The sequence below is a fragment of the Scyliorhinus canicula genome, chromosome 13 (assembly GCF_902713615.1).
Source record: "Scyliorhinus canicula chromosome 13, sScyCan1.1, whole genome shotgun sequence".
NCBI lineage: Eukaryota > Metazoa > Chordata > Chondrichthyes > Carcharhiniformes > Scyliorhinidae > Scyliorhinus > Scyliorhinus canicula.
The window spans coordinates 33,483,838-33,510,604 of record NC_052158.1 but is presented as its reverse complement, the minus strand read 5'-3'; the positions used below and the strand labels follow the sequence as shown (position 1 = coordinate 33,510,604).

The following is a 26,767-nucleotide window of genomic DNA, read 5'->3' as shown; positions in this document are numbered from 1 at the left end:
CACCTGGCAGCAGCACACACATTCAAGGCCTGGCCAGTGACTTATTAGCTAAGACAAAATGCGGAAGCAATGTTATGTAGTTTGGTAAATCTGCGAATAAGTCTGCCTGTCCTGTTTTCCGAATGGGCTTCACCTCCCGTCCCAGTGCTTCAGCAAAACCATATCATCCCATCTACGTTTACTAATAAAGAACAAAGAACAAAGAAATGTACAGCACAGGAATAGGCCCTTAGGCCCTTCAACCTGTGCCAACATGTCGCCCGTCTAACCTAAAATCCTCTACACTTCCTGGGTCCGTATCGCTCTATTCCCATACAATTCATGTATTTGTCAAGATGACCTTCAAAAGTCACTATCGTCCCTTCTTCCACCACGTCCTCCGGCAGCGATTTTCAGATACCCACTAACTGTGTAAAAAAAGCTGCCTCGTACATTTCCCTTAAACCTCGCCCCTCACACCTTAAAGCTATGCCCCCCCCCCCGAGTAATTCACCTCTCTATCCTGGGAAAAAGTCTCTTACTATCCACCCTGTCTATGCCCCTCGTAATTTTGTAGATCTCTAATTGGTCACCCCTGAACATCCGACGTTCCAGTGAGAGCAAACCGAGTTCATTCAATTTCTCCTCATAGCTAATGCCCTTCATACCAGTCAACACCCTGGTAAATCTCTTCTGCACCCTGTCTAAAGCCTCCATATCCTTCTGGTAGTGTGGCAACCAGAATTGAACACTGTACTCCAAGCGTGGCCTAACTAAGTTTCTATACAGCTGCAATATCACTTGTTAATTTTTATACACAATGCCCCAGCCAATGAAGGCAAGCATGCCGTATGCCTTCTTGATAACCTTCTCCACATGTGTTGACCCTTCAGTGACCTGTATACCTGTACACCTAGAACGCTCTGACTATCAATATCTTGGGGGTTCTACCATTCACTGTACAAACATAGCAGCAAAATTAGACAAACATACCATCCCCATAATCGATTCTGTGTATGTCAAGTTAGCAGCAGGCAAGCAATTCAGTGATCTAAGCATGAGTCATGTATATCACCACTTGCAACTGCACAGCACGTAAACAGAGTATAGCCAATTAGTGCTCACAGAGGCCTCAACCAGTACATCAAGATGCCTTTCGGAGTTTCATCCATGCGTATATTTTGCAGCAAACTATGGAGAATCTCCTACAGGGACTTCCATGTGTGATCGTGCAATTTGATGGCGTAATTGTCACTGGATTGACATGAGGCTGAAAATTCAGCCAATCTCGAAAAGAGTTTTGAAACAAATTATGGAAGTAGAAGTGTTTTAAGGGAGATAAATGCCCATCACAAACATCTGAGGGAACCTACCTGGGGCACAGCGTGGATGCCTTCGGGGTGCCAACGATATAAGAAAAGGTTCAATCGATTAAAAATTCAGAACTAAGAATTCTTCGGGTGATAAATCACCACAGACATGCCATCTCTAATCTGTTTACTGCGCTTGCTCTACTTCACCTGTTGCGGAGAAATCACCATCCTTTGTCATGGGGCCACGGTCATTGCAAGAACAACCGTTTGCATTAACGAAGAAATTTCACCGTTATCGTGCCCTGGCAGTACATTATAGCCCAGCTAGAGTGCTAGTGTTGACGTGGCACGCTTCTCCCGCTGTCATATAAGCTATACTGTCCCTTTGAAAGAGGAAGGCATGGAGTTCACAGCGCCAGGGTCCCAGTTTCGATTCCCGGCTTGGGTCACTGTCTGTGCGGAGTCTGCATGTCCTCCCTGTATCTTCGTGGGTTTCCTCGGGTGCTCCGGTTTCCTCCCACAAGTCTCGAAAGATGCACTGTTAGGTAATTTGGACATTCTGAATCCCCCCTCATGTACCCGAAATAGGCTGGAAAGTGGCGCATGCGACTTTTCACGGTAAATTGATTGCAGTGTTAATGTGACAATGAGGATTATTATATTATTATAAATATTAGTATAATCAATAGCCGTGTTTCGAAATACTCGTCAAGGCAGAAATGGTTTATTGACAGTTGGAGGAAGAAACGCTGCCTGTTGTATTTCGTGTGAGAAATATCATAAATACCTGCATGGGAGACAGTTAACACCAGTGTGCAGCCCGAGGTCACTGACCTGTTTCTCCAGCAAAGGCGACGGACAGAATTCTCCAGGCCCGGGCTGCGTGTTTCTCGCAGATCGCCTTTCAATGGCGGCGGGAGTCTCTCTTCCCGCTGCTGATTTCCCATTGAGGTAATCCCACGTCTTGAGAAAACCGCGGTGGTGGAGAGGGGGAAGACGGGGGACGGGGGGGGGGGGCACTAACGGCAGTAACAGTGAATTTGTACAGCCGGGAAATTCTAGCCGATATATTTTTAAGAGTTACTGAGGGGACCTCGCAGGCGATGGGGCTCGCATGAGGCTGCTGCTCGCGTCCTTCACAGTCTTTTCTCACCTTTTCTCAGTCAAAAAGATAATTCTGCGCTCTCGGCAATTTCCATTGCCCAGGCAGTGTACCCACGCCAGGACATTTCCCGACCATTGTGGCGCTGCCCACAATGGGAAACCGCGGGCGTGATTCTCCGAAACCTGGAGAAATCGTGAGGCTGGCGTCAAAAACGGGCGGGTTTGACGCCAGCCTCCGCCCCCCCCCCCCCCCCCCCCCCCCCCGACCGGGAACCGATTCTGGTCCCTGGTCGGGGCTAGCATGCCGCGGCCATGAACTCCGGCATGTCGGGCTTGACGAATTTCGTTAAGCCCGCTTGCCAGAGTTTGCGACGGCTGACGCGTCACATGACGTCAACCGCGCATGTGCGGATTGGAAGACTCCAACCCGCGCATGCGCGGATGACGTCATCGCGGATTTGCATTAGCGCAAAACCCGCGCATGCGCGGGCCGGGATGCCCCTCAGCCGCCTCGCGAATGGATACAGCGGGGCGGCGGAAGGACAAAGAGTGCGCGGGGTAAGTACCTGCTGCCCGCGATCGGTGGGCACCGATCGCGGGCCCAAGGCACCCTTTGCACGGCCATGGTACTGCCATGCCAATCGGTGCCATGGTTCCCCAGATCCCAACTTTACGGCCGTTTTTACGAACAGTCAGACCAGGTGTGTTTGACGGTCCTAAAAACGGTCGTAAAGGGCTTGGACTTCGGCCCATCGGCCAGCTGAGAATCGCTGCTCGCCGTAAAAAAACGATTCGCCTTAAAAAAGCGATTCGTGTCGGGAGGCGGGCGTGGGGGGGCGGAGAATAGCGGGAGGGCGTCAGACTAGCGTGGCCATAAAAATTTACGACCCCCGCTATTCTCCGCACCGTCGTGAGTGCGGAGAATCACCCCCCCGCATTGGCCGTCTGGCGGGACGGAGGGTCCCGACACCAACAGTGGTGCGCCCCACCAGAAAACGTGTGTCGAGCGACGGAGAATGCGGCGCCATGGGTTTGGAAGATCATGCCACTTGGAATGATCCTCCAGTACATTTTGTGGATAGTACAATTATATTACTCACTTCAATTCGCAGCAACGAATCCCACATTATTCTGAATTTTTGTTTCTTGACTCTAACGTCGATGCCCTGTAAATATGACGCTCCCCACGAAATTAAAAATGATCTTCGTGACGTATCTACTCAATTAAAACATTGGAGCATTGTAACGTTTCTCCTAGGCCGCAATGCAAGCTTTTGATCTTCAGGGGAAAAAAAGAGTTAGTTAATCCATTCGTTCTATGCACAGCCACACATATCTGGTAATATGAACGTAAATGTTCTCCAGTGACTCTCCAATTCCACTATCTCTTCTCTGTTGTTATAAGACAGCGATAATTGGAAGTTGTGCTCTATTGGAATCTAAACAACTTTCTATACAGGTTTAAAATAACCTCTCTGATTTTCTGTTGACTTCCCAAGAAACAAAGCCCAGTGCGTGATTTGCCTTTTTATGGCCCTGCTAAACAATGGGGCAACAGTTCTTGATGTGCTTCTTTGCATCACAGGAACCCCTTCATATCCCAATAACTGCAGTTTAAAACTGATAAGTTTCCTCCCAGCCTGCGATATAATTTCCCTCTTTGTATCTCTTTGTCAAAAGCAATGTGATCATAATTGTGATAGTGTCTCAACGTCCTTTCGTTCCTCGATTCTACATGGACTGGGTACTTTCAGGCAACTGGTGAGTTCTACTACCAATTTGTACCATGTCCAATTTAACTGTTCTGTTTGAAAATAATTTGTCTACACTGCAAGGTTTTAACTGTCCTCTTGTAATTCCTTGCTACCCTGTGTTGAGTATTTCTAATTGATCCTTCAAATGGATTTCACTTGCTGTGGGTTGGCGGGGAGGCGGGGGGGGGGGGGGGGGAGAGGGGACAACAAACCCGCACCACACACACTCATGCACACACACAGATCTCTCCGAATTGGGGCAGAGTTACTTGATCAAAAATTATACTATAATTCATGAAAATACGCTAACTCCTCTGTTTCCATCAATTATTTAATGAGTTTCAAAATTTGAGTGAACAAGGTTTTCATTGCATATTTTAACGACTGTCAGTCGGAACATATTCTGAGCCACGGCATGGATACAAATATGCATGCAACAACGCAGGAGCTGCAACATGAAACAAATTTCCTGCACAACGTAAGGCATCAATACAGACTCACCGCCTAAGAACCAAATTCGAACCCATATGGAATTGACCATAAGAAGATAAAATTCCGAGACACAAGAAAGAATATAATGATGGATTTCGTTCGACTCTTCATCTCTGGATCTCTAGGACTCTCCCAATTTCAGCAAAAATGGAATCTCCTGTGCCGTCTGCTTGACAATAATATATGTCTAACTGTGAAAACATTGATCAGTGGAATCAGTACAAATGGGACTGCCAAGTTGATAATGTAGTGTAGCAACTTGACGACTGACCAGAATCGTGTTTCTGTTAGATTGCTTGGTACAGAACAAAGCCAGGGCGCGATCCACAGCCAAAATCGATCGGTTAGCATAAAGAACGACGTGATAGCTTTTAAACAGCTCAGGGCTGTCACTGTTCCAAGAGCCACTGTTGCAGTTTTCTCAGTGCAATATCCAATTTTCAGCTTCTTACAACAAATTGCTAGAAATCGATCAAACGTGAAAGTGACGATAAACCAGACAGAACAGTCTTTGGCTATGTACAGCAGAACGAATTGAATATTACACGTAGAGATGACGTGCACAAAAAGAAAATTATTCTCATCAACAATTGTGATGTGTCTTATTATCATGTCGATAATAATAAACAATAGATCCACCGCTTCCATGGCCACCAGATAATGTGTAACGCATTTGGAAATACTACACTTTCCCAGAGACAGGATCACAATTGTCACTATGTTAGCTATGATAAAGAGATACAAAGAAGGAAATTACAAATCGTGTTTGACGCAAAGTTAACAATTTCACTCTACACTGTTTGAGATATGAACATATTTGCCAACATCCGGTAATATGTTGAACTGTTTCTATCCGGGTTTTCTTCTCTGCCCTATTGACCTATTTTTTTCTGTTTCATAAGTAATGAATCCACAAATGATTGGTTCGGAAATTCGTGAAACTATTAGGTCTGAAAGGCCTGGCAATACTGTGGCTATTCTGATGTGTAACATTCTGTATGCTGGTGATGTTGCATTAGATGTACCAACAGAAGACAGGGTTCAAAGGTCCATGATTCCTCTGTGCTCTGCTTCGTCATGTTCTTTTTCATCCAAAATACAAGAAAACATTTGGTGATATATGGTATTATTTGTGCTGTGGTGACTTTTGACCGTCCCACACATCCTATGCCTTTTGTGCCATCATCGAAATATACCCCCACATAAGATCGCACGGGAATCTCCTAAACCTACCAAGACTGAAGTTCAACACAAAAACGCGGCATGCCCTGATCAGATAACGTATGCATGCGGAAGATGCTGCACTGGCAACACGGGCAACCAATCAGCTTCAACGACTCATACATCATCCACACCATGTTCAGACTTATGGCGCGATTCTCCACAAATGCGGTGAGTCGTAAAGGCTGCCGTGAAACTGGCCGTGTTTCATGGCAGCCTCCGCGCACCCTCCCGGGACCCGATTCTCTCCCCCCCCCCGCCCCCCACCCCGGGCGGGGCTAGCAGCGGGGCCCCGTAAAGCACGGCATAGCGGGCTTAGCGACCATCGCTACGTCCGCGCGCCAAGCATCACGCCTGCTGACGTGAACAATGACATCAGCCATGCATGCGCAGATTGGACGGCTCCAACCCGCGCATGCGCGGGGCCGTCATCTCCCTCGGCCGCTGATCCTGCGGGGCGGCGGAGGGAGAAAGAGTGCGTCTGTTATGGACGCACTGCCCGCGATCGGTGGGCACCGTTCGCGGGCCCATGCCCCCCTTGGCACGGCCGTGGTACTGCCGTGCCAATCGGGACCCTGGATGCTCAGAACGAGCATGTTGAGGCCGTTTTTACGACGGCAGCAAGCAGGTGTGTTTGCTGCCGTAAAAACGGCCGTAAAGACCTGGGAACTCGGCCCATCGCCTGGGGAGAATCGTTGTTCATCGTAAAAAACGGCGAGCAGCGATTCGTGTCGTTGGGCGGCCGTTGCGGGAGGGGGGTCTGGGGGGGGGGGGGAGAATAACGGGAGGGCGTCAAAAATGTCGGGAACGCTCTGCCGCTATTTTCCGACCTGTCGTGGGCAGCGGAGAATCACTCCCAGTGTCACAATGGGCGCGATTCGCGTGAATTGCGGCGAGTCGTAAAGGCTGCCGCGAAACTGCCCGTGTTTCACGGCAGCCTCCGCGTCCCCACCCGGGACCCGATTCTCCCCCCTGGGCGGGGATAGCATCACGGCCCCGTGAAGCATGGCATCGAGGGCTTAGCAACCATCGCTAAGCCCGCGCGCCAAGCGTCACGGCGGCTGATGCGCACGATGACATCAGATGCGCATGCGCGTGTTGGACGGCTCCAACAGGCGCATGCGCAGATGACGTCATCACGCAGATGCGTCAAACCCGTGCATGTGCGGGCCGTCATGCCCCTCAGCCGCCCCGCGGACTGATCCTGCGGGGCGGCAGAGGAACAAATAGTGTGGGGGTATAGGACCCGCTGCCCGCGATCGGTGCCCACTGATCGCAGGCCCATGTCACCCTTGGCACGGCTGTGGTGCGGCCATGCCAATCGGTGCCATGGTTGTCCGGGTCGGCACTTTGCGGCTGTTTTCAAGAACGGCGAGAACAGGTGTGATTGCGTTCGTGAAAATGGCTGTAAAGGCCTGGGACCTCGGCCCATCAGCCTGGGGAGAATCGCTGTTCGCCTTAAAAAACGGCGAGCAGCGATTCGTTTCATGGGGCGTCCGTGGGGGAGGGGGGCAGAATAGCGGGAGGGCGGGTAAAATGTCGGGATGGCCCTCCCGCTATTCTCCGACCCGTCGTGGGCAGTGGAGTATCGCGCCCAATATATGTAGCTGTGGGACAAAGTTTTTTGTCTTCAACTCACAACTCTGAAATTCAAATCCCAACTCTTCAAATTAGCAGCAAGTTCAGCTTTATTCGACTAAAGGTGACAGCAAACATGCTAGTTTGGCAGAAGCATTGAAAAAGAAAGAAAAATAACTTTTGTCGACTGACAAAAGAGTCATGAAGCAAACTAACAGACAGGGTCAAAATGACGAGATATGAGAATGACTAGAGTGAGTGTAGGTCCGATCAAGGACAGTAGCGGGAGATTATGTATTGAGTCTGAAGAGCTAGGAGAGATCTTGAACGAGTACTTTTCTTAAGTATTTATGAATGAGAGGGGCCATATTGTTGGAGAGGACAGTGTGAAATACACTGGTAAGCTCGAGCTGATACTAGTTAGGAAGGAAGATGTGTTGGGCATTTTGAAAAAATTGAGGATAGCCAAGTCTCCTGGGCCTGATGGGATCAATCCAAGGATTCTATGGGAAGCAAGAGACAAAATTGCAGAGCCGCTGGCAACGATCTTTTCGTCCTCACTGTCAACAGGGCTGTTACCCGGCGATTGGAGAGTAGCGAATGTCGCGCCTCTGTTCAAAAAAGGGAATAGGTATAACCCTGGGAATTACAGGCTAGTTAGTTTTACTTCGGTGGTAGGCAAAGTAATGGAAAGGGTACTGAGGGATAGGATTTCTGAGCATCTGGAAAGACACTACTTGATAAGTGATAGTCAGCACGGATTTGTGAGGGGTAGGTCTTGCCTCACAAGTCTTATTGAATTGTTTGAGGATGTGGCCAAGCATGTGGATGAAGGTAATGTCGTGGATGTAGTGTACATATATTTTAGTAAGTCATTTGATAAGGTTCCCCATGGTAGGCTCATGCAAAAAATAAGGAGGAATGGGATAGTGGGAAATTTGGCCAGTTGGATACCGAACTGGCTGACCGATAGAAGTCAGAGAGTGGTGGTGGAATGCAAATATTCAGCCTGGAGCCGTTACCAGTGGCATACTGCAGGGATCAGTTCTGGGTCCTCTGCTGTTTGTAATTTTCATTAACGACTTAGATGTGGGAGTTGAAGAGTGGGTCAGTAAATTTGCAGACGATACGAAGATTGGTGCAGTTGTGGATAGTGAGGAGGGCTGTTGTCGGCTGCAAAGAGACATAGATAGGATGCAGAGCTGGGCTGAGAAGTGGCAGATGGAGTTTGAAAGTCTGAAAAGTGTGATGATGTCCATTTTGGAAGGACAGATATGAATGCGGAACACAGGGTTAATGGTAGGGTTCTTGGCATCGTGGAGGATCAGAGAGATCTTGGGGGCTATATTCATAGATCTTGGAAAGTTGCCACTCAAGTGGATAGAGCTGTGAAGAAGGCCTATGGTGTGCTCGCGATCATTAGTAGAGGGATTGAATTTAAGAGCCGTGAGGTGATGATGCAGCTGTACAAAACCTTAATAAGGCCAAGTTTGGAATACCGTGTGCAATTCTGGTCGCCTCATTTTTGGAAGGATGTGGAAGCTTTAGAAAAGGTGCAAAGGAGATTTACCAGGATGTTGCCGGGAATGCAGAGTACATCTTATGAGGAAAGGTTGAGGGTGCCAGTCCTTTTCTCATTCGAACGGAGAAGGATGAGAGGCGACTTGATATAGGTTTATAAGCTGATGAGGAGAATAGATAGAGTAGAGAGTCAGAGACTTTTTCCCCGGGTGTAACAAACCATTACAAGGGGACATAAATTTAAGATGAATGGTGTAAGGTATAAGGGGGCTGTTAGAGGTAATTTCTTTACCCAGAGAGTAGTGGGGGCATGGAATGCATTGCCTGTGGAAGTAGTTGAGTCAGAAACATTAGGGATCTTCAAGCGGCTATTGGATAGGTAAATGGATTATGCGAGAATGATGGGGTGTTGATAATTTGTTCCTAATCTAGGACAAAGGTTATGCACAACATCGTGAGCAGAAGGGCCTGTTCTGTGCTGTATTGTTATATGTTTCCATGTTTCTAAAATGGTTCGCTCACACGGCTTTGATCTGTGTGTCATTGCCATGGCACTGCGAACCATGGCAAAGGCTCAATATATTCATATCCCAGGTCTAGGCCACATCCTTGGCATCACATTACAAAACAAAATTAATAAAGCACTTCCTGGTCCAGGCATCAGACGCATGCTAGAACTAATCATACAACGGACAATACATAGAGGCTTTTGCATGTGCACATATTAGTAGAACGCCGCATCCACATAGGTATACTATATGGAGAGCAAGCGGATGCCAAGATGACACATGTATTTCCGTTCGAAGGAAACTGTCAAAAGAAACATAGTAGCCCTCAACATCCAAGTCCGAAAGACGGAATCTCTGGCCGAGCATTAGTGCAAATGGTGACACTGGCTGTGGTCAGGACTTTGCCATCAAGTCATGAACATTTTTGACGCACGAAAGTAGGTGCCAGCCGTGCAAAAAGTGGCATCAGCAGTGGAAAAAGCGCAACAATCGCAAGAGAGAAGCACATGAGTGGCACTTGAGGCAGACATTGACTTTCCAGAATCTGCTCCTTTTGTCAAGTAAAAACGTGTTGAAGATACAGACGTGCTGGCTTAGTGATATTGTCACTGCATTAATAACATAGAGAGCACAAATATCCTCGAATGCTACCACAGCAGAAGGTGTAATTTAAATTCAACACATTTCTGGGATAAACATCGAATGATCACCATTAACCCATTGTGGATTGTCTTTATAACCCATCTGGTTAACTAATGTCCGTTAATGGAAGGAAATATTCTGCCCTTAGCTGGCCTGAGCTATGTGACTGCTGTCCAAAAACAATTTTCTTGATATTTGAACACACTCTGAATAGTCTAGGGATCCGTTCACGTAAATACCAATTAGAATAATAGAATCACTACAGTGCAGAAGGAGGCCATTTGGTCCATCGAGTCTGCATCGATCGTTTGACAGACGACCCTACCTGCAACACCAATATGAGGTGCACTTTGGCATGGCCAATCCAACTAACTTGCAGATGTTTCGACTGTAGGAGTAAGCATCTGGAGGGAACCAATATTTTCACAGAGATAACGTATAAACTCCACACAGGCAGTCATCAAACTCTGGTCCCTTGCACAGTGAAGCAGCAGTGCTAACTACTGTGCCACTGTGTCGCCCAGGGGATCATAAATCCATGCTGGACAAAGCATTAGTGCCCACGTCCCATTCATAAATTTAAAAATGTAATCTTAAATATAAATATTTCAAAAATGTGCAGTTGATATATCATGGAAAACGATAAGTAGAGCAAATGCATGGGAATAATGATTGTGATTATTGAATGGTAGTCACTGGCCCCAGCAGAACGCACAGACATTAAGATATCATTGTGCCTGTACCTACAGAACATGCACTGTGGCGGTTCAAGAATTTAGTAAACATCCTGCTTCACAATTTGTAATAGGTAATAAGTGCATACCCGCTGAATGAATAGAAAAAACAAGATTTCTTCTCATTTCACCAACTGTATTCCCATCATCCTTGACTGATGCAGGGCTGTGCATTTGAGATTAACATTCAACTGTACCTGTGACTGTGCTTTATGCTGGGGCCAGTGATTACCATTCAATAATCACAAACATTTGGGCAGCACGGTAGCATGGAGGCGGGGGGGGGGGGGTTGTTGGGTTACGGGTATAGAGTGGATACGTGCGTTTGAGTAGGGTGATCATGGCTCGGCACAACATCGAGGGCCGAAGGGCCTGTTCTGTGCTGTACTGTTCTATGTCCTATGTTAACTAGAGATTAATAGTTAGGATGAAGTAACAAATGCGGAACAGCACTTTAATTAAGTAGATAGAAAGACTGTTGGAAATAAATTCATGTTCCATTAAAAGGGGTCGAGGGTTACAACAAATATTTTAGACAACAATAAATATGCACAGTTAAGTATTCAGGGATTTATACCCAATAGAATGGTATCCACGGGTCTGACGCAGTCCCATCGCTGTAGTAAGCAACATAATTTGTTGAATTTTATCCGTGGTAGTGTTATCTACAGGAGACAGTAACTAATATTCAATAAAACCAAACATAACATGAAAAATAATGTTGGTTTGAAATAAAACATAAAGGTTAGCAGTTTTACAGGAAATCAATGAAGACAGAGAATGAAGTAGATGACTGAAGCTTGACCATGAGTCATTGGGACACAAAGCGTATCTCTATTTCCTACATGCACAGATATGTTCCATTACTGCATATTTAAATTTGTCTAGAAGAATCGGATTTCTCATTCCTAAACAGTGTTGGAAACTGCAGTTAATTCAATCCAGAAAAATACATCTGGTGGCAGAAGTGATAGCAGTGACGATATGTGAAACGTTGAGACAAAATGAATGGACTGCTGAAACCTAATCAAATCAACTGAAATCAAAAGCTTAACGAAATAGCTTCATTATAATGGCTGGATCTATTGCCTTAAAATGATGAGGCAGAAATGCAGTTGGTTACAGTTATCCAATTAATGCCTGTATTTAGAGACTTACGTGGAATGCCAATCGCAGCAAGAAGAGGATAGTAAATACTCTCTAAGACAATGGCAAAGATAATTTTCTTCCATTGGTCCATTCCCGTGGAGCCACTTATCAGTATTCATGCCAAATGCGGTGCTCCCGCAGACTCTAAGTGATATAACACATGGAAAGGTGTCTTACATTAATAGTAGAGGGGATCCTCCAGTGAGACAGTTCAGTTCCATGGGGACTAATATCGGTTCCGAACACTGAACAAACAGCTTCATTTAACCCGTTCTAACCCAAGGCCTTTATCGTCACAACATATACTTAATCATGCCTCAAATTTGTGTCAGGTGTATGCTATAATGTCCACTCCTCTCCTCGTCAAGCACACCTGACACCTAAAGTTAGCCAGATTACAGGAATTGGCTCCCCACATCGATGCAGGATCTTGGGGAAATTGTCTGGAATGGAAGAACATCCAGTTGAACTGGTCAGCATGGCAACTGCTGCAATATTGCAATGAACAAAGGATGTGATAAGCCATCCAATATACTTTCAGAATTATGAATTCTTCCCCATCTTGCGATGTGTGAATTGTCCCATCCTCCGTTAGAGTGTCATCTGCAGTTGAGACATGACGAATGTGGGCTGGTTAAGCACAGGGCGAAATCGCTGGCTTTGAAAGCAGACCAAGGCAGGCCAGCAACACGGTTCAATTCCTGTACCAGCCTCCCCGAACAGGCCCCGGAATGTGGCGACTAGGGGCTTTTCACAGTAACTTCATTTTTAGCCTACTTGTGACAAGAAGCGATTTTCATTTTCATTTCAGACAACTGGGACGCAGTCAGTGGCGTTCATGACTTCTGGAGGCTAACGTTTTGAAAGAGCATTGGGGAAAATTCCCCAAGATTCTGCATCGATGTGGGGAGCTCTGCCATCTGTGGCCATGGCGCCAGAAGAGCCACATGGCCACAGATGGCAGAGCCACAGAGGAGACGTAACCAGCTAAGGGTATTCCGACTTCCAACGTCCTACCTCCAGATGTCAGAGTTCCAGTGCCAGAGAAGATTGTCCCAATGGTCAGTGGTGCACCCGTTTTGTGGCAGGTACTGTAAGAGTTCGCACCACATGGATTGGGAGGTAACGCATTGCCTGTTGCCATGAAAGTTACGGCTGTACTGATCATTGGCTCGATTCAGGGTAACACGAGTTAGCTGTGCAGCATAAGGCAGTCCCCGCACACAAGTGCATAAGGAAGGCACAGATGCGCTATTTGCGAGAGTTCACATGTACTTAAACTTGACTTCAACCAGCTGAGCCAGGGCACATGGGCCATACAAATATTCTACACAGCAGACATACCACAGATGCAGAATGTCACCTAGTAAATCTGCATGGGTCTGTGCTTTCCATGGCAGCGTGGGGCCCGAATTATCAACTACAAGTGATATCACTCCCTCAATGTCCAGGTCTTCTGTGACCACGTGATGCCTATCGTGCAGGATGATGTCTCTGGGGACTGTTTTGTCAGGCGCGTTCTGACTCGTGCCCGTTTTCCACGGAGCATCCATGGTAGTTACATTCTTCAGCACTTGCAGATATCGTTCATCTTTAATGGAGAGTAAAAGCTGGATAGATCGCTCCTCGCAGGCAACGGAAACCCTGAAACGGTGGTGGTGACTCAAGTATGGAGTTGAAAAATATTCACAGGTACATGTTATAATGAAACTCATTTGTCAATGCGTATGTTGGTCTAGAAAGTGAATGGACTGCTCCAGGTGCAGTTGTGACACCTGAACCCGTCGGACGGTGCTCTATAAAACAATACACGGCTGTCCCGCATCATTGTGGTCTGCTGTAGGTAGGTGATGTGTTGCAAGCTACTTCGGTGAAGGCCAGGGGATGCCTGGACACCAACATAGTATCTTTGTTTGGGGACGACGAGGATTATAGAACATAGAACAGTACAGCACAGAACAGGCCCTTCGGCCCTCGATGTTGTGCCGAGCAATGATCACCCTACTTAAACCCACGTAACCCGTAACCCAACAATCCCCCCATTAACCTTACACTACGGGCAATTTAGCATGGCCAATCCACCTAACCCGCACATCTTTGGACTGTGGGAGGAAACCGGAGCACCCGGAGGAAACCCACGCACACACGGGGAGGACGTGCAGACTCCACACAGACAGTGACCCAGCCGGGAATCGAACCTGGGACCCTGGAGCTGTGAAGCATTGATGCTAACCACCATGCTACCGTGGATTAAGAACTATCCCACCATGGAATATGACATCAATTTATCATGTGGTGCCGGTGTGAGGTCCTTGTGATGGTTCTTACATTCATGTGCAAGGCGCTAAAGCCATTGGCAACACGCTGCAGGAGGATAACCTGCATTGAGAACAGATCGATGTTCCTTTCATCCTCACCGACATGTCTGACGGCTGACGTACAGAGAGTTGAACGTGTCCCGCCAATGAATGAACCTATCATAGGGTTTCGAGTTGCTGGAAGACAAACCTCAGCTATTACTACTCCCTCCGATTTTAGGGACTGTGGAGTTTTTCACCATCTTGGGTACGTGAGCAGCTTCTCCACACTTTGTCAGCTCTTTGCATCCTTATCACCACAGATGAGTGAAAGGCATGAGGCATGAGCGTTAATGTTGTGGGTGTAAACGGTAAACATAGCATTCACACAAAATATGAGCCAAATTGCATGTCGTTGGACTACCAATATGCATTCCAGAATTTAAAACGCAATCCCCCCAAAATAGTAAATTACTATCCACATATATTAATATATTATCTCTGCGGTTAGAAAGGGCATTTTGTTTTATGATGCTTATTAAGGCCTTGATGTTTTTGCTTCTCGGTACTCGTCTTTGATGTCTTGCTGTATTCCTCATACTTAGTAACTGCTTTGATCTTTTACAATTTATTAAGTAACAGGCACATTGTCAATACTAACATTAGAAAGAATTCCTAATGTAAAATATTAAGGCTCCATCATATCCATTGACTCAATCAACGAAGGGTTTTGAGAAAATCATTGCCTGTTTGACAAACAGACAAGCACTCATATATATGCATTTCGGATTTTGTGACAGATTTTAACTAATTATTTACTTTCCATTACAAGAGCCTCTGCGCCACCACGGGAGTACTGCCATGATTTTGCATATTCAAATGCAGCTCAAATTACGAAAAAGCAGTTGGTTTCTGTTGTTTCCTGAGCACTCAACTCAATCAAGGCCGTTATGTTCTTCTGCATTTGTTGGCAGCCATGTTTTATACATCCATGGAAAATGGGCGTCGCTGGGTATGTTTTGCCGATCTCTAATTGCCAATTAAGAAGGCGGTGGGCAGACGCATTCTTAAGCCTCAGTAGTCCACGTGGCGCAGGCACACTCACTGTTGGGAAGGTAGTTTCAGGATTCTGACCGAAAATAAATTATTTACAATGTTCAGTTCACTGATGTTCTTTGAGCGACATGATTAATTTATTAGACGATAAGTTTCAAAGTGATTTACTTTCTCTTTCCATAATTTAATTTTTATTCCAAACAATGAACCATCTGGTATCTAATCAACTCAAAACGTGGATTACAAATGGCATGGAGGGTATCCACTAAAGGAGCATCATGGGAATTGAAGCACCTTTGACACCTTTTCAGTTATCTACCTGAAGGGATGTCCTTGGCTATAACTTGGCGATTCGTAATTGTTTTACGACCAGTTTTGAGCAGAGATCTGCTGTTTCTCCCGCTCCCCAGTCTGCATCAGTTGAAATAGAAATGGAGATTACTAGCCACCTAAAGTTGCATATTGGGACTCAAGAAACTAGACTGGGCAGCGTGGTAGCACAATGGTTATCACAGTTGCTTCCCTGCTCTATCATGGATCATCCCAGGTTAGATTCCCGGCTTGGGTCAATGTCTGTGCGGAGTCCACATTCTCCCCGTCTCTGTCTGGGCTTCAAACGGGTGGTCCGGGTTCCTCCCACAGTCCAAAGATCTGCAGGTTAGGTGGATTGGCTGTGCTAAATTGCCATTAGTGTCCAAAAAGGTAGTGTGGGGTTACGGGATAGGATGGAGGTGTGGGCTTGGGTAGAATCTTCTTTCCCCTGCAGACTCGAGTGGCAGAATGGACTCCTTCTGTATTGTAATTTCTACGATATATAGTATTTTGTGTAATGTTGTAAAATATGAAAATTCGTCACTAAACACGTTTAGGATTTATTTTAGGATGATTAAACCTCAGATAATAGCACCATCCAATTCATGCATAAATGTGGTATAATAAACATTATTTCTAACATTATTTATTGATAACAGTCGCTACAGATGCATAACAATGTAATATATAAAGATGTGATTTCAATAACGCAGATGTCAATATATGCTTGGCCCATTTGCGGGCAGAATGAACAACATTTAAGAAGTGAATAAAATAAATAGACATTCAGTTTTCATAATTAATCGTTGTAGTTGTTATTATCTTGTTGCACCAATTTTCTTATACTGACACAACAGAAGATGCTTGAAAGTTTTCTTAAATGTAGCATTACAGAGTGCATAGCAGGCTGGGTTGATGGTACTGTTAAGGTAACAGAGCCAGTATGCAATAGTCCAGACCGTGCTGGGGACACAGGTTGAGCAGAAGGTGTCAATGAGCACCATGACGTTGTATGGGGTCCAGGTAATGATAAATATCAGAAGTATAGCCAGGATGGTCTTTGTCACCTTCTTCTCACGGGACACAGCCCCTGTCCTCTTCTTCACAGAAGGATTGTACAGTGTAATGATCTTATTTTCTGCTCTGCTCTCGCTATCTTTAACTATCTTTATGCAGGAGAGTTTAGAGCTGCGCGTCATGGAGCAGGTTTGCGTCATATAAAGAGCTATGCTCCTTTGTTTCGTCCCAGTCGGCTTTGGTTTTGATGGGAGTACGCTGGAGTAATTTGACGCATTGGGGAGCTCCTTATCTTCTTTCTCACAATTACTAATTATTATTTCTCCTGCTACTATATCATTCTGTAGTTTGACTTGTGAAAAACCATCAGGAACACCTGGTATGATATTGTTGTTCAGCTTCGTTCTCTTGTCTTTCACTAGACTGGGTGAAATGCTGTCATTGCTTGATTCACGCTCTTCTTTATTGTCTTTCATTCGACATTTGCTGGCACGAGCTATTTGTACATACAAAGTCATCATTATTGACACAGGGAGATAAAAGGCAGCTACAGCCGTGCCAAACGTGATGGCTGGATTTGAGAAGAATTGTACGTAACATTCACCCTCACTGACTGTGCGCTCCCCTACAATGAACTGCCAGAAGAGAATGGCAGGAGCCCACAAGATAAACGAAAGCACCCAGGCAGCTGCGATCATCATTCCTGCCATCTTCGCTGTTCTCCTCACGGGGTAGCTGAGGGGCTTTGTCACGCAGAAGTAACGGTCAAAGCTGATGACCAGGAGGTTCATGGCAGATGCATTACTGACAACATAATCTAGAGCAAGCCACAAATCACAAACCACTGGGCCCAATGGCCAGGAGCCAATGACGATGTAAGTGGTGTATAGATTCATAGAGAATACACCAATAATTAAATCAGCACAGGCCAAGCTGAAAATAAAATAGTTGTTCATAGTTTGCAAATGTCTGTTTACTTTGATAGAAACTATGACCAGAATATTTCCAATGATAGTCAACAAGCTTAAAGCAACTGTCACAATTACAATGAAAACCGCTTCGACCATTTTGTAAGAACTCACTCTTTCAGTATCAAAGAAGCCTGTGAGGTTGTTGCGAAATTCGTTTAGCTCTGTGGAGTTTGCTAGCCTTTCCCGCTGATATGTCGTGAGCACTGACGAGGCACAAATGCGAAACAGGAAAGAAAAGAGATCAGGAAACACAAATGTTCTATTTAAAATACAATTAGTTGCAAATTGAAGTTCCATCAATAAGAACATTGAACGCTCTTAAAAAGCTCAGTATCTTTGTCAGGAAGAATTTTGTTCTAACCAGGATTCAACTGGCATGATAATTTATTTACCAATCGTTAGGAATTAATAGTTAATTACTTGATGTTAATAGTTATCGTTACATGCATGTCTCAGATTAATTGATAATTAACTGGGTTATTAAAAAAAATATAGAGTGCCCAATAATTTTTTTTCCAATTGACGAGCAATTTAGCGTGGTCAACTCAGCTATCTGCACATATGTATGTGTTGAGCAGGTGAGACCCCACGCAGCCACGGGAAGAATCTGCAAACACCACATGGACAGTGACCCGGGGCCGGGATCGAGCCCAGGTCCTCAGGAACGTGAGGCAGCAGTACAAACCACTGCGCCACCATATTGCCCTTTCGTTCTGGGTTTGCTTTGCTGTTTCTAGATATTTATATATCTAGGATAACATAAAACTTTTTTCCTTTGATTAATTTAAAGTTATGTATCCAGACCACAAACTCACGTATAGACTGAAAATCCCTATCATTTAGGAAGTGTTGCAAGGAGAGCAGACGATCCAGTGTGAGTCCTCCCTCACAAATTAGAACCATTTTGCCCAACATGATCTCCGTCAGAATCAGAAATAGATGGTTATGGGGTTATAGTTTAGACTAGTTTTAATTCGCTCATTTCTATCATTATATAGCTCGCATCTATTATGAGAATGTGATAATTAGAAAAGCAGGGATATTTTGTGTTAGGCTGGTATTTCAAATTCAACGTCGAAATTTATGCAACACGAGAGAAGTAAATTACAATATTCTTCAGTGTTCCATGTCATGTACTTTATATTTATACAGCATTTTTTTTACCTCTTAACTTTCTAGGAACGAACGCCCAATATTGAACAAACATACTACCGGAACTTTGGTCCACCAAAGGCATTAAGATGGTACTAACGTAGAAACAAAAAAGGAACGCTAGATGACAGAGAGCGACAGTTGAAAAGGGAAGAGAAAACCAATAAAAAAAACAAGGAGAGCAAAAGTGAAAGAAGAAGGGACAGCGAGGAATGAAATAGCGACACGGCGAACAAGATAACGTTTGAGAAAGAGGTGCAATTATAGGGTACAAGACCAAACAATGAAGCATAAATTATGAAATATAAGGTTGAACCAGTGTTTTCAACGTGCATAGCAGAGTACTGCATTAGAACGAGAAGGTAATGCGATTAATTCTATATGTATTAATTGTATTTGCAATTAATTGGATACTGGAAAATAAATTGAAAAATAAAATGGACAACGCGCTTAGAATTTCTTTTCGTGGATTGTGGAACAAGTGCATCAGAAAGACGATACAATATCAATACCGCAAGGTTTTTTACACTGATCTACCGAAGGATAACTGCTAACCCACAGTTTCGCCAGCAACCTCAACGGCTTGCCCTATTGAGGAGTAGGAAGAGTGATCTTGACACTATGTCAACGAGAGACAGAGGAGTGAATATCGCCCTTCAATTTGGATGGCCTCACAAAGGCGAGTACAATTGGGAGTCTTCAGGATCGCCTGGGAGCTATTATACTTGCAAAGGCAGCCCATGTATCTTATTTCGAAGGAGCTTTCTGCCGGTGGCCTTCCATTACGGTACGTCCTGTGAGGACGCAGGATCATTTGGGTTTCTGGAACCAGGGAAGCAATGTCAACATAAATCAGATAAGCGGCACAGCGATTATGTAATTCTATCTTCCCACTATGCTACTGTCAATTAAAGTTCCCTGCTATGAGTACATCTTTGCTCAATTTACCCCCTTTCATCTGTCTATTCTATTTTGCTGAACACTATCACTTACGTGAAAACATTCCATGGCATCACCAACCCATATATTCGGAATACAGAAAATCAGAGAATATAATGATTAATTATCTTTTCTTTCTTTATGCGTGTCCCCTCTCGATACTTCCCTCTACTACAGGTAGTTGGCCATTATTCCCAACTGTTGACATAATGCCTAGGCCTAGGACATGATGAGACTGCTAGGGTATTGCAGGAAAAGACATAGGGAATCACGGTGATGGTTTGAGACTTCTGTCTGAAATGTCGACATCAAGATATTGTTCTTTTGGAGGTCCTCTGTTCGGCCCTGTATTTCCAGCACTTTTTGCATATTTTTCTCCAGTTTCTAATCGTGCTGGAGATTAGGTTCCATAAGTTTTAATGAAAATTTGCCTGGATTCATCATTTGAGTAAATATTTTGACGACTGAGAAAAATGTGGCCACCGTTATCATTGTGGAATGGCAAATAACTCATCAGTGCAAATAGCACATCAGCATACACTGCCATTCGCCAATGAATCTTGGATTTACATGCCACTTCCGTGCCAACATTCCATATTCTCCATATGAGTTTCTATTTCTTTGTGCTCATTGTAACAAATACACTTTTCTTTTCCCCATACATTGTGGGGATTATTTGGAAATGCCTGATGCATTATTTATTCTAGCTGTCAACTTCCCTTCATTCACACTGATCCGTTCTCATTCCCTGTTACAACTCTGTTCCCTGACTGAACACAAATAAAGGTCCATTTAGGCTTTCAACCTTACCCAACCCCTCCGATTACAGCATGCCTGATTTGGGCTGCAGCGCCATATACATGTTTTTTGCTACATACTTTGCTGCCAAAAGTACATCGATGTCAGTTTTGAAAAATCTAATCCATCCCGCAACCATTGTATTTTCAGTGAAAGACACAAATGACGTCGTTCTTTTTTTTTCCAAAAAAGGCAAATTTAAAGCGGCCAATCCACCTACTCTGCACATATTTTGGGTTGTGGGAGTGAGACCCAGGCAGACACGGAGATAATGTGCAAACTCTACGCGGACACTAACCCGAGACCGGGATGACCCTGGGTCATCTTTGCCATTAGGCAGCAGTGTTACACGTGGACCACCATGCTGGCCAAATGGCATCACCCTGTGGAATTTAATTCTATGGTTCCATTACCCTTGAAACTTCCTGATGTCAGTACTAATTATAACTCCAATATTGTGCACTTGTTCACGACCCTCTACAGGAGAGCAAAGTTCCACTGTACCTGACATTTTGCTTTTTATTCGGCTGAGGAAGTGGGAATGGAACGTATGCCGGGCAACTGGTTAATAATCAAATGGTTGTGGTGCATTTAATGTACTAATTTGGCAGGTTACTTCGTTGCTACAAAGAATGTTCCGCAACATTTGAAAGAGAAGGGCAACACGGTAGCATAGTGGTTAGCACAATTGCTTCACTGTTCCAGGGTCCCAGGTTCAATTCCCGGCTTGAGTCACTGTCTGCGCGGAGTCTGCACGTTCTCCCCGTGTGTGTATCGGCATCCTCCAGGTGCTCCAATTTCCTCCTACAGTCCAAAAATGTGCAGGTTAGGTGGATTAGCCGTGCTAAAAATTGCCCTTAGTGTCCAAAATTGGGCTATGCGGATGGGGTGGTGTAGGCTTGGTTAAGGTGCACTTTCCAGCAGCCGGTGCAGACTCGATGGGCCGAATGGCCTCCTTATGCACAGTAAATTCTATGATCTATGAAGCTAGCAATCAATGCCCGAGAGTATTCTGTTGTCAGCTGCGCATGCACAGAGAAACGAACATGTGTACCAATCAGGAAGATGCTCGCTAATGACCCGACACGCCCTCAACATGAGGCCTCAGATTTCATTAGATGAGCTAGCTTGACTATTTTCCATGAAGGAAAATCGATTCTGCTGCTGAAAACATCATCCATCTTAAACATAACTTCCAATAAATGGTTTCTGAGCCATATTTTGCAGCAATGAGACATTTGAAAAGTATAGAGATTGTTCAATGATGTATATCAGGGTGGATTAATATCGTATCAATGTAATAAGTGCACATAAAAAAGCCAGGCTGGCCCTGACAAATTCGTAAATTATTGAAGAAATGTACATTTCTTCAGAATGATTTCAAATCTCAGTATGGATGTTTATTTATATTTTGCTTGCTATGACATTTTAGAACCAGTTCCTTGGGTAGCTCTCAGTGTCCTACTTTTATGTTTGTATAGTTTGCATTAAAAATGAAAGTATATGGTGCTTTTTACATCCTGGCTTTCTCACTTGAGAGGACGCCACAACGGTCGCATGCCTGCCTTGCTTCACAAGAGCTCGATTGTATTGACTTTGTGACAAATTTAAACTGGAATGCGAAAAGCGGAAATCCAGGCCACAATAGTCACTGGATATTTGTCAGCTGATATATTCGAAATGATCACTTCACTCGGGCCGTAATAAATCACACCAGTCCTTCAAATATGGAGCTATCATGTGTGTTTGGGCGTTTCGGGCTAATATGCCATTCCACAGGACAGGATTTTGACATTTTACAAGGTTAACTTTTGTTTCCAGCCTCTGCTTTGGTCACAGCAGCTCGAGTTTTCTTGCCTGTCGTATCCTTAAATAGGAAATTTGACAAATGCCTAGTCGTTAAAGTAGATTTTGATGCGGACGGTTGGTCCCTGAAATTAGTCAAGGTAGAAATTCCACTTCAAAATATTTTGTCGTAATTTGCTTTTTTACTGCGCTTTTTAAAACTCACATGCATCCTGCCCTTTCCAAAGCCTCACTCCCTGAACTCAATCTAAATTCCAGTTTCTCCAATCTTTATTTATCCTGCAAATCATTCCTTCGTCGTCCTCGCCGGTTTCCTCGTGTGATGAGCCGCAATACTGAGAAAGTGCAGTGAAAACTGTTGGAATGGCAAGAAAAACAATAAAACAAGATAGCGCAGCGACATAATTCAGGCCAGACGGGGGTGACCAGAATCGAGAGAAGCAGATGTAAAGCAAAATGGTAAAAGATGAATTGAAGCAGAGTCAGGTAGCAAGCAGGAAAGAGAGTAACTGAGCAGAGATTGAAAAAGTAGAGAGTTTTGCAGCGGGAACGAGTTTATGGAGCCATCGGGCACAGAAGATGCCAATTGGTCCATCGAATCGGTACCGACAAATCCGAAAAATTATACTCAATCTACACTGTTCCTACTTTCCAGTACTGAGTCCATAGTCTTCCATGTGAGGACATTTCAAGTGCTCATCTACATAGCTTTTAGAGGTTGTGAGGTCCCCACCCCTCCCCCCACCTCCACTGCCACCCCAGGCAATGTATTCTTGTCAACTGCTTTTGAAACCTATACGTGGTTCAGAAAGCAAGCGTGACCCGCAGCTTTCCACGGTCCGATATTGTATTTCTCTACTTTACTCTCATGCTGAACTCTTTATCACGCTTCTTCAAGTCCCCCTCAAACCTCTTGAATCTCATCTTAAAACTTTGCCCCTCGTTATTGATCCTTCAACTGAAGGGAATAGCTCCGTTCTATCCATCCTGACCAACACTCTAACAATGTTATATACCTAAATCAGGTCCCCAATCTGCCTTTTCTTCCCTAAGGGCAAAAAGCCGAGCCAGTACAATCACGCTTTATAGCGAAGATGCTACATTCTATGCAAAATCCAGAGAAATCTCCTCTCCACCTCTCCACTGAAATCACATCCTTGCTATAGTGAGGCGAATGGAACTGCACACAATACTCCAGATGTGGCCCAACCAACGTTTTGTACTGTCCAATACAGCTTTCCTCCTCTTATACTCTATGCCACGATTGAAAAAGGCGTGTCTCCTGTGTATTCTTAACGACCATCTGCACCTGTCTTGCTGCCATCAGGAATCATTTTTTTTTAAATTAAGTTTCGTGGGATGTGAGCTTCGCTGTCACAGCCAGCATTGGTTTGGCCAGCATTAGCTGCCCATCCCTTTTTTACCTGAGAAGATAGCGCATTCGTGAACCGGTGCAGTACATGTTGTGTTAGTACGCCCTCTGTGTTGTTAGGGAGGGTTTTCCAGGATTTTGATCCAGCGGACAATATATTTGCAAGTCAGGGCGGTATGTGACTTGGAGGGGAATGTCCAGTTGGTGGTGCACCCAAATAACTGCTTTCTTTCTCGTTCTCTATGGTCGTTGCCCTAGTTTTGGAGCTTCTTTCGCAGTAGCTTTAGTGAGTCCATGAGTGCATGTTGTAGACGGTACACACTCTTGCCATTTTGCATCCATGGTTGAGGGAGTGAATGCCTGTGGAAGAGGGTCCAACAAAGCGGCTGCTTCGTCCTGGATTCTGCCTTCAATTTGAGTGTTGTTGGAGCTGTACTCATCCACGGAAGTGGAAAGTATTCCATTACACTCCCGACTCGTGCCTTGTAGGCTTTGGGAAGTCGGGAGGACGGTTAACTGCCGCAAGCGTACTGGTCTCTGAACACATCGTGCAGCCATAGTACTTATATGGCATGTCCAGTTCAACGTCTGCACAATGATAACACAAGGATGTTGATAGTGGGGGATACAGTAATAAGAATGCCATTGAATGACAGAGGCTATCATTTCACGCTCTAATATTGGACATCGCCATTACTCGTACTTGCGTGTCTCAAATTTTATTTGCCACTTGTCAGACCAATTTGTTTATTGTCTAGGGCTTGTTACATTTACACATGCCTGGAGTCGAGAATGACGTAGAACATTGAGCAATCATTAGTGAACACCCCAGATCTGACATTATGTTGCAAGGAAGGAAATAGCGACTGGACAAGCGCCTCATGATCCCTCTATTCTTTTGAGCTTCGCAGTGTCCTGCCACTGATTTAGTACTCCATTGTTTTGTTACATCTGCCAAAGTGAAATACCTAGCGCTTTTCAGGTTAAATTATATTTGTCACTCACCTGCCCATCTGACCAACCCGTCTATATCTTCCTGCAGCCTAAGATCTTCTTCCTCACTATTATCTAACCTATCAATCTTCGTGTCATCCATAATCTTACTTATCATCCATCCCGCCCCCGGCCCCCAAGCCCCGCCCCTTCCCCCACCCGCATTGTAGTCTATATATTTTTTTATGTATCACGAACAATAAGGGCCAGAGCATTAATCCATGTGATAGTCTACTGCACACCGATCTTCAGTCACACAAGCAGCCTTCTCCAACGACTACGTCCCTTACAACTAAGTTATTTTTAGATGTATCTTGGCAAGTAACTAGATCCCTTGTGGCTATACGTCCCTTTCAGTCTCCCACATTGAACCTTTTCGAAGACTTTGCTAAAATCTATACAATATCAACTGCATTACCCTCATCTGCACACCTGATCACGTCCTTAAACATTTCAAAGAACAAAGAACAAATAAAATTACTGTACAGTCACAGGCTCTTCGGCCCTCCAAGCGTAAGCCGACCATGCTGCCCGTCTAAACTAAAATCGTCTCCACTTCCTGGGTCCGTATCCCTCTATTCCCATCCTGTTCATGTATTTGTCAAGGTGCCCCTTAAATGCCACTATAGTCCCTGCTTCCACCACCTCCTCCGGCAGCGAGTTCCAGGCACGCACTGTCACTGTGTAAAACAACGTGCCTCGTACATCTCCTCTAATCCTTGCGCATCGCACTTTAACATCCTGGTACATCTCTTCTGCACTCTCAATAAAGCCTCCACATCCTTCTGGTGGAGTGACGACCAGAATTGAACACTATACTCCAAGTGTGGCCTAACTAAGGTAATATAGCTGCAACATGACTTGCCAATTCTTATACTCAATGCCCCGGCCAATGAAGGCAAGCATGTCGTATGCCTTCTTGACTATCTTCTCCACCTGTGTTGTTCCTTTCATTGACCTTTGGATCGTACATCTAGATCTCTCTGACTGCCAATACTCTTCAGAGTTTTGTCATTCACTGTATTTTCCCTACCTGCATTAGACCTTCCAAAATGCATTACCTCACGTTTGTCCAGATTAAACTTCACCTGCCATATCTCCGCCCAAGTCTCCAAACGATCTAAATCCTGTTGTATCCTCTGACATACCTCATTGTTATCCACAATTCTACCAAACGTTTTGTCGTCTGCACTTACTAATGAGACGAGTTACATTTTCCACCAAATCATTTATATATACTACGAACAGCAAAGGTCCCAGCACTGATCCCTGCGAAACACCACTACTCACAGCCCTCCAATCAGAAAAGCACCCTTCCATTGCTACTCTGTGCCTTCTATGAACGAGCCAGTTCTGTATCCGTCTTGCCAGCTCACCCCTGATCCAGTGTGACTTCACCTTTTGTACCAGTCTGCCATGACGGACCTCGTCAAAGGCCTTAGTGAAGTCCATATAAACTTGTCAATTTGTTGGCCTGCGGGAAGATATAGACGAGTTGGTCAGATGGGTAGATCATTCAATTTGTTTTCATTACTTTCCTCTGAGAAAGCCGTAATGTCTATCCCTGAACAAACTTTGTCGTTCCAAGTGGAGATTAATTTCCTCCTTCAGAGCTTTTGCCAATAGTTTCCAAATTACTGGTTAGACTCACCGATCTGTAAATCCCAGGTTTATCTTCAATAATCTTCTTGAAAGTTGTCACCACTTTAGCTGTCCTGCAATCTTCTGGCCAAAGATGAATTATAAATTTCGATCAGAGTTCCTACGATTTCCTCCCTTCACTCCCACATCATCCTGGAATAACATAGATCTGGACGTGCGATGTGTCCATTTTTAGGACCATCAATATGTCGAATATGACCTCACACTCCCCTCGCCTCCCTACCCAATGTAAATCTGTTCCAGAACGTCACAGTCCCTCGCAAAAAATTGTGTAACTCTTTGCTTCGACTCCAAGTACAGCCAGATGTTACGTACTCGTTTAACACCCTGTAAAGGCTCTCTGCACAGGTTTCCACCTGATCCCTAATAGGGACACCCTCTGTGTTTATCCTAATC

At 44.8% G+C, this 26,767-nt stretch overlaps 1 protein-coding gene across 1 annotated transcript; it reads right to left on the bottom strand.

The window, feature by feature from the left end:
* Window positions 1-16,479: 16,479 nt before the first annotated feature.
* LOC119975547 (muscarinic acetylcholine receptor M2-like) lies at window positions 16,480-24,812 on the bottom strand. Its single transcript, XM_038815336.1, has 2 exons — window positions 24,722-24,812; window positions 16,480-17,852 (listed from the first exon to the last, which is right to left on the bottom strand). The coding sequence occupies exons 1-2, from the start codon at window positions 24,810-24,812 to the stop codon at window positions 16,480-16,482; spliced, it is 1,464 nt and encodes a 487-aa protein (XP_038671264.1).
* Window positions 24,813-26,767: the final 1,955 nt, after the last annotated feature.